The sequence below is a fragment of the Marmota flaviventris genome, chromosome 19 (genome assembly GCF_047511675.1).
Source record: "Marmota flaviventris isolate mMarFla1 chromosome 19, mMarFla1.hap1, whole genome shotgun sequence".
NCBI classification, from domain to species: Eukaryota; Metazoa; Chordata; class Mammalia; order Rodentia; family Sciuridae; genus Marmota; species Marmota flaviventris.
This window is the reverse complement of record NC_092516.1, coordinates 6,785,279-6,794,233: the sequence shown is the minus strand read 5'-3', so window position 1 is coordinate 6,794,233 and position 8,955 is coordinate 6,785,279. Positions and strand designations below refer to the sequence as shown.

Here is an 8,955-nt window from a genome sequence, read left to right as displayed (position 1 = left end):
GTCCACTCCAGACATTCTCATCACCCCAGGCTGAAGCTGTGTCCCCACCCCTTCTCCCCATGCCCTTGGCATGCACCATGCTCCTTTCCGTAGGTCTGACTCTCCAGGGCCTCACACAGGGTATGTCTGACTTACTTGTTTTTGGCACTGGGGATTGAATGTGCTACCACCAAGCTGCATCCCCAGCCATTTTTATCTTTTATTTTGACCCAGGGTCTCTAAGTTGCTGAGGCTGGCCTTAAACTTTCAGCCTCTTGCCTCAGCCTCCTGAGTGGCTGAGATGACAGGTCTGCGTCACTGCATCTGGTGGTATTTGTCCTTCTGTGTCTGGCTTCTTTCGTTTGGATGATGTTCTCAAGGTGCATGTTGTGGTGCCCATGTGCTCTGGGCCTCAGTCCCTTCCCATCATGGAGCAAAGCCTCCTTCCTAGGCCCTTGTGGGCTGCTGGCTTCAACTGAGTGCCCCATCCCTGCGCCCAGCTCCCCGCCAGGGGCTCCCTGCCTGGGTGGCTGTCTGTTCTCTGAACACTCCCTGCAGTCAGACTCCTGGGTCACCTGTGCCTGTCTCTTGTCACAGTTCTCATCCTGTTTGGGTTGGATGTGAGTCCTTGAAGCCTGGATGGGCAGGCGAGGAGCATGGGGTTCTTTGGCCTCCAACTGCAAACAGCATCTTTCTGCCCACCTCAGCAGATCCAGGCACTGCCCGCCCCCCATGCTCTGGACTCCAGGGTTCCCGCCAGCCGACCTCTCCCTGGAACTCCCCTACCTATGGCCTCCACCCCAGGCCAAGAGATCTGGTGTGTCTCTCCCATCCCACCTCCACCCTGTCTGACTGGCAGCAGCCCCTCCTTGGGCAGCACCTCAGACCAGGGCTCAGGTCAAAGCCCTTGGAAAAGCGCTGCTGCTCTCAACCCCTCGGAAAGATGTACAGGGCCCTAGAGAAGATCTAGAATTGACCCCTGCCATGACCCCCACTACTCCCCTCCCCTTCCCATGCACCACCTCTCCTGGGCCTGACGATTCTGGCTTCATCCTGGGCCTCTGCCGCTGCCAGCTGCAGGGATCTTAGTCTCTGCTCAGAGCTGTGGTTGCCCAGGTCTCTCAGGACGTCAAAGGCCTTTAGCCTCCAGCTGGCTTTCCCTCTACACCTCACCTGCCACTTATCCCAGTCCCCTGGGGGCTCCCCACCCTGCCACATCCCTTTCTCTGTTTTGGTTTTCCCCGTAGACCTTATTGTCTATTAGACTAAATGATTTACATACTTTTAAAAATAGCTTTATTTATTTATTATTTTATGTGGTGCTGAGAATTGAACCCAATGCCTCACATGTGCTAGGCAACTACTCTACCACTGAGCCACAACTCAGACCAATTTACATACTTTTTAAATTCTCGATTTTATTCAAAATCCACACCATGGGGGTTTGTTCACTGTGGTATCTGTAGCATTTAGAGTCCAGTATGCATTAGGTGCTCAGCAATGCTTGCTGATTGACTCAATGAAGGCAGGAACACTGCCCTGATTTCTTATTGCCCAGGGCTTAGCAAGATCTCTGGCAGGAGTGGGTGATGCCTAGTTGCTTTTGGTTGGATAATGAATAGATACCCCTGTTCAGAATGTGTCCCCTGACTCCTAGGCATACATCTGAACCGCCTCCACTGGTGAGTCACCTCTCTGGTCTGTGCATCACCAGCACCAGCTGTGCTAGCATGTAAATGTCCCTGCAGCTGTATCAGTCATCAACACCTCAGTGCAAGATGATCAGCGGCCCTGAGACCAGACTGATAGGGACATGGGGTGTGGGTGGCATGAGTGGGCAGCTCATCCATCTCTTGCACAGGCAAATCAATGCCCAGCCAGGATGCCTGCGTGGGTCTAGCACATGGTGGCACTCAGTAAATATTTTGTTGAATGGAGGTTGAATCATGCCAGAGTCTCCACCCCCAGGCCTTCAGGGACTCTGCTGTCTACACCCTGGGAATCGGGAACCGGTCTCTGGGGCTCTTTCCCAGGACGTGTGCCATGAAGTCTTCATTAGCATCTCTGGCTTCCACAGGGCCTTCTCCTTGGGCCTCTTCCTGACCACCCCAAGGATAGCAACACTTGGGCTTGTCTGCCCTTGGGTCTCCAGGGCAGTAAGCCAGGTCTTTGGAAAGGCAGGAAGAGCTGGAATGGAGAAGAAATGGGGAGAGCAAGGGGAAAAGAGGTGGAGAGGCAGGAGGCTAGAGCCATCAGTGCCCAGATACCCCTAGAGGCACACCTTTCATGCTCATTTATTCACTCAATGAACACCCCAGTGAGACCCAATGTGCACAGGGACCAGCTTGAGGAGCCTCCCATTCCCCCAGCACCCTCCCACAGGGAGCCATAGCACAGTGTAGAGTGTGGCTCCAGGGCCCCTCTGTCCCACGGCAGGGCCCACCTGAGATACCTCCCTTCGTTACTCATTGCCTCCTCCCACCTGGGAAGACGTGAGCTTCCTGTGGCAGCACCTGTGTCTTCTTCCCATCCCCCGTCCTGGTGCCCAGCTAAGGACTGGCAGACAGCAGGTGCCCAAATGTCTGTCAAGTGAGCTTGTTTCAGGGGGAGCAGCTGGAGGAGTGCAGGGCCCAGGGGGCCAGGGTAGGGCAGAGAGGAAGCAAGTGCCCCCCATAGCATTTCTGTTCTGCTGGGGAGGGTGCCCAGAGAAACGGCCTCCCCTCTGCCACTCCACATGGTGATTCTCCTATAGTGACCCCTGAATCCTGGGGCAGAGTCATGTACCCCCAGGGGCTCCGGTGGCCCCAGTCCCAGGCAATTCTTTGGTGGGCCAGGGCAGGGCCCTCTCTCTGCCATGTCTGTCTGTAGATCAGCCATGAGCTGCCTCAGCCCTCCGGACCACAGTGCAGTGAGCATGGAGAGAACAGGGTGACCGTCCTCTTGCTACCCAATGTTTGCAGGCAGGCCCCACCAGACCCACTGTGCCAGCTGGGTTTTGCTGCCACCCTGACCCCTAAGAGACCAAGAAGGTGGGCAGCACAGGGGCTCTACCAGGGCAGGCTGTGCAGCTTCAGAGGGAGCCTGGCTTGCCCCAGGTTCTCTGACCGGGGTTATCTTGCCTTCCCTCACTAGCCACGGCTCTCCAGAACTTCTGTCCAATCTCCCCTTCTCTTAGAGTGATGTCCTCTCCCTGTCCCCATGCTCTGTGGGGCCAATAGTGTCTGTTCTGCAGGCTCCCGTGTCAGCAGCCTCTCTTCAGGGCTCCCAACAGTCGGGCCAGGCACCTCCTCTGGGCTCCCAACATCCCCCTGCCCAGCCGTAGGACCCTGTGCAATAATAATAACACTCTGCCCATGGGACCCAGCCCCCAAGTCCAGTCCCAACAGCCTGTTTCCACCACTTACCCACCAGCTGGGACCTGGGGCAGATCACGCAACTCCCCAGGCTGCCTCAGTTTCTGTCTGCAGGATGGGGATGGAGAAGGAATTCGAGGTGGCATGAGGCTGCCCGCGGTGCATGAGACATGGTGGCATCAGTGCCATCCCTCTCTCCTGCCATGGCGAGGGCCCAACCTTGAAGGGCAGGGAAGGATAGAGACATACTCATCTCTCTAGGGGAGGACAGGACATCTGTCCCTTCTTGGAGTAGAGGGTGTCACAAGTGCAGGGTGTTGATTGGGAGGATGCACTGCCCCAATCTTGTCCCAGGTGGCTGCCACCAGGTAGAAGTAGATCAAGTCCACCCCAACCAGGGCTTCCCACAGACCAGCCCCACAGCCTTTTGAACCCTGCAGGGGTCCCAGGACATGGGGGTGGCAGACTCCAGTAGTCCCAGTCCTTCCCTCTTGGGTTGGCCTGACCCAGGTGGCCACTGGCTCTTCCCCTTCCTGGGAGTCCTGGTGAGAAGTGAGTTCTTCCTGGCAACCCAGTGACAGGGCCAAGCCCCTCCAGCAGGAAGGCAGCCTCAGGGATCTCTCGGACAGCAGCCAAGAGGCCACTGTGTTCCGCCACTCTGACCTGAGTCACAGCTTTCCGGGAAGTGGGCTAACGGGATTCCAGAGCCCTGGGTAGGACCAGGTCACTGGGCTGAGTCACAGCAGCTGGGGCCCCTGGAGGTGGGAGCCGTTAGTGAGCTGGGCCCTCCCCTTGACAGCCCAAGCCAAGGCCACCATGCCCTGGGGCTCCCCAACACCCTGCACCCAGACTTTTGCCATGCTGGACCCAGCCCTTCCCCATGCTGGACCCATGTTCAATGCTGTGAGGACACTTCCTCACCTGGACAGTCAATGTCAAGACCACAGCCTGGACCTCTGGGCCCAGGTCCCTTCACCTGCCCCTCCAGACTTCATCACTGACACCCAGGAGCCTGGGCCCCAGCCCACCCATCGAGGCCTGAGGTAGAGCCCCCAGCCCCGGGTAACGGCTGTTTCCTCCCTGCAGCACCGCCTCCTCTGTGACCTACAGACTAAGCCACGGGGACTGGTCCAACAGCATTCCACCTCACAGGATAAAACCTGGGCAACCTGCAGGGGACCCAACACACTACAGCCACCCGCCCTGCCTGTCCCAACCAGCACAGCCCTCACGTCCCTTGACGCCACCATCTGGCTGGGCCTCCACCCCTACTGGCCATGGAGGTTTCCAGACCTCCCCCAGCCCTGGGAGGGGGCTGTCTCAGGACCCTGACCACTCTGCTGCTTCTGGTTTCCACAGGTGAGTTCCGAGGGCTGCTGCTCCTCCCCCTCCTCTCTGTGCCAGGCTCCCTCCTGCCTCCCTGGGACTCAGCAGCTTCCCGCCAGACTTGCCTGGAATCTGGCCCCTACTTTTCTCTCTTGTTCCTCCGTCTTCCTCTTTCTACCCCTTCCCCTCTCCTCCCTCTCTCTGACATGTCATCATTTTTGACACCAGGGGTTGAATCCAGGGATGCTTCACCACCGAGCCACATCCCTGCCCTTTTTATTTTTTTTTATTTTGAGACAGGATCTCTCGAAGTTGCTTAGGGCCTCACTAAGTTGCTGAGGCTGGCCTCACATTTGCAATCCTCATGCCTTAGCCTCCCAAGTGGCTGGGATTACAGGCATGCACCTCTCTGCCCAGCTCTGGCATCTATGTAACTTCTCTGAACCTCACTTTCCTCAGCAGCTGTGAGGATTACGTGAAGAAGGTGCAGGGCGGCAGGCACTCAGTGTGCTTCCCTCTTGTGGGTGATTATCTCTCCCTCTTCATCTTCACCGTCTTCATCTCCTTCCCCTTGTCTTTCTCATCTCCCATTACTCCTCCATGGCTTACATTTGGGGCCAGCTCCACATGTTCCTGGGGTAGGATGTCAGGGGGGAGGGCCCTGAGGACAGCCCCATCCAGGCTCCGTGGGGCTCAGGGAAGAAGCCTGGGGCACCCATGGTTCTGAGTCCTGAGCCTCCCTTTCCTCTCTTACCCTTCCTTCCATGGCAGTGGACAGAGCAGGAGGGAGGATGAGGCCACCCCTGTACAGTGGGGCCTGAGCTCTGTCTGCCCCAGTCCCAGAAAGTACCCCTTGGGAGCTGGAGGGGCCCTGGGAATGAGCCTGCTTGAGAGGATGGGGACTCCCCTGGCACTGCCCTGACTCCCTCCTTTTCTTACCCTCAGCCACCACCCTCAATGCCACCAAGATTCCTGGTGAGTGTGAGCTGACGTGCTGAAGGGGAGGAATGGGTGTCTGTGTGTCCGTCTGTGTGGGGGCAGGTCAGAAGGCAGCCTGGGGTAAGAGGAGGATGGAGCTAGAGGAGAAGGCAGGCAGGGAAGAGAGTGGGAGGTGGAGGAGAAGGAGCCTGAGCAGGGAAAGGGGCCAGAGTCCAAGGGGACAGAGGGGCCCAGGGGCACAGCTGAGTGGGCAGGAGGGAGGCAAGTAGCAGAAGTAGCCTCAGAGGGCAGGGGGAGGGCACAGCTTTCTGGCACAGGCCGAGGATGCGGTGGCAGACTGTGGGCAGGGAAGAAAACTAGAGATGGCGGAAAACTCGTCCCTCCTTTACCAGTGTCCCCAGACTGCGGGAAGCCCCAACAGCTGAACCGAATCGTGGGTGGCCAGGACAGTGTGGATGCTGAGTGGCCGTGGGTTGTGAGCATCCAGAAGAACGGCACCCACCACTGTGCAGGCTCCCTGCTCACCAACCGCTGGGTGGTCACTGCAGCCCACTGTTTCAAGGGGTACGTATGGCCAGCTCATCCAGAACCCACGCTGGGTTCAGACCCTAGGCTCCCCATCCTACCCCTGCCCCCAGGCTTCTGTCTGATCTGCTGCCCTTCAATAGAAACCTTCCTTCTGCCCAGATGCCTCCTGGGGCCTTCTACCCCTGCCCTCTTCCCAGGCGTCCCCTCCTGGACCCTTCCTGGCTGATCCCCTCCCCCCTTTCTTTGCAGCAATCTGAACAAGCCATCCCTGTTCTCAGTGCTACTGGGGGCCTGGCAATTGGAGAACCCTGGCTCTCGGTCCCAGGATGTGGGTATCGCTTGGGTGCTGCCCCATCCTGGGTACTCCTGGAAGGATGGGACCCGTGCAGATATTGCCCTGGTGCGCCTTGAACACTCCATCCAGTTCTCTGAGCGAATCCTGCCCATCTGCCTACCTGATTCTTCTGTCCATTTCCCTCCGAACACCGACTGCTGGATTGCAGGCTGGGGGAGCATCCACGAAGGAGGTGTGGCTCCTCCCCACCCATGGGGGGCCAAGGGCATTGGGGACAGTGGGTGGCAGGCACTCAGAGACACACTACCAGGAGGAGTAGGGGTGGAGGCCAGGGCACAGCATCACAGAGACAAGAGCTGTGTTTCAAGACAACAACAGCCAGATCAGAAAAGCGATTCACTGACACAGAAATGGCAGGAAGGGGGTGTAGGGGGCCAGGCTGGATTCAGGGTGAAATGAAAACCACCCTGAGCTTGCAAAGCCAGAGCAGGCACCCTGGTGGCAGCATGCCACAAGTGCAGGCAACATTCCAGGAGGAGATGCAGTCTCCAGTAAGTCCTCAGGTTTAGAAAGTCACAAAGCAGACGAACTAGAGCAAGAGGCAGAGGTAAGCAAGAGAAAGACAGATGACAGGTAGACAGAGCCCAGGCCAAGAAAAAGGAACCCAGGCAGAAATGAGAGATGAGAGATGTGGGGAGCACTGGAAGACAGACAGAGACCACTTGTAAGGACAAAGCGGGAGGAAAGTGGGACCCTACCAGAGTCCAGAAAAATGAGGAGAAATGACATCAGCTCGTGCATTTGGGGACTCCCCCCAACTCTGAGGTTGCAGCTTCCCCATGGGTCTGTAAACCAATTCTAGGCAGCCTCCCTGAGAGGCTGATGACAGTAAGCGTGGATGGCGCACCTCTGAGCCTTACTCTAGTAGTCACACAGCACCAAGTAGTGCCAGAGATGGGAACCAGCAGGGCTGCCCTATGAGCATCAGAGGACTTATTAAAGATGAAGAATCTGACTGGGGGGGGGGGGCAGTGGTGCATGCCTGTAATCCCAGCAGCTTGGGGCTGAAGCAGGAGGATCATGAGTTCAAAGCCAGCCTCGACAACTTATTGAGGCGCTAAGCAACTCAGTGAGACCCTGTCTCTAAATACAAAAAAAAAAAAAAAAAAAAAAAGGCTGGGGATGTAGCTCAGTGGTAGCATGTGGGAGGCCCTGAGGTCAATCCCCATCAGTAGAGCTGATCTGTGGGCCCTTGAGAAGGGAATGGTGGGAACCTGCCCCTTGAGGAGACAAGTGGGAGGGGAACCTGGCCGACTCTATCCTCCTGTCCCCAGTGCCCCTGCCACGCCCTCAGATCCTGCAGAAGCTGAAGGTGCCCATCATCCATTCGGACCTCTGCAGCCGCCTGTACTGGCGCGGCGCGGGGCAGGAGACCATCACCGAGGACATGCTGTGCGCTGGTTACCTGGAAGGGGAGCGGGATGCCTGTCTGGTGAGTGCCCACCCCTGCGGCCCTGGCTAGGAGGGGCGAGTGCCCACCCAGGGCAGGAGTCAGAGTCCGTGCGCTTCCAGCCCCACACCTCTGCCTAGGCCCCCTCCCCAGTCCCTATGCAGCCGCTCAGCCTGGCCGGGCTATGCATGGACTGTGCACACAATTGCGCCCCCTCACTCTTAGGAACTTGCTTTCTGAGGGGGACCCCAGGGCCAGCTCCAGCTCCAGCTCCACAGTGGCATGGAGGATGGCAGGGTGTGCAATGGCCCGGAGCTTGGCCGGCTTGAGGCCCGCTTGCGGCACCCCTCCTGCCGCCCACGTTGCCAGTGGGACGACTCACTTCCTCCTTCTGAGCCTCAGTTTTCTCACCTGCAAAACAGAAATAACGACGCCCCGTCCCTCACCATCTGTGGTTTAGAAGGCGCTGCACACAGTGCTTCTCCCTTCAAGTGGGTCTGGAAGGCGTGTCCCGCCTTGGTCTGCCCCCCGCCTGCCCTTTGTGGGTCCCTAACCTTTCTTCTCCCCACAGGGCGACTCTGGCGGCCCCCTGATGTGCCAGGTGGACGGCTCCTGGCTGCTGGCGGGAATCATTAGCTGGGGCGAGGGCTGCGCGGAGCGCAACCGGCCGGGCGTCTACACCAGTCTCCCTGCCCACAGCTCCTGGGTGGAGAGGGTAGTGCAAGGGGTGCAGTTCCGCGGGCGCTCGCCGGGTAGCGGGGCCCGCAGGGAGCCGAGCGCGGATTTCCCAGTCGCTGGGCGCTCCTAGGGCGCTGGCACAAGTCGGGTGGGGTCTGGAGACCCGCGGCCGCCGGCGGCTTCCTGCGTTGTAAATAAGCCATCTACCTCTGAGGGGCGCTCGCGGCTGGCGCGGGAGGGCTAGCCACGCCCACCGCTCCAGGCTCCGCCCCCGGCCGCCGGCGTCCTCTGTATATACGTGTTAATGGTTTTTACAGTTGTTTGTAACTCTGTCCACGTATTTATTCTTCCAGTTTCAATAAATTATTTATTGTCCAGTTCCTGTTTTTCGCCATGTATGAGGACAC

General features: G+C 58.2%; 1 protein-coding gene across 1 annotated transcript; it reads left to right on the top strand.

Moving 5' to 3' along the window:
• Window positions 1-4,389: 4,389 nt before the first annotated feature.
• On the top strand, window positions 4,390-8,678 carry Prss22 (serine protease 22). The gene is made up of 6 exons (XM_027940690.2): window positions 4,390-4,691; window positions 5,604-5,633; window positions 5,990-6,161; window positions 6,375-6,652; window positions 7,755-7,912; window positions 8,442-8,678. Exons 1-6 carry the CDS (start codon window positions 4,610-4,612, stop codon window positions 8,676-8,678), a joined length of 957 nt encoding a protein of 318 aa, XP_027796491.2. The 5' UTR covers window positions 4,390-4,609.
• Window positions 8,679-8,955: the final 277 nt, after the last annotated feature.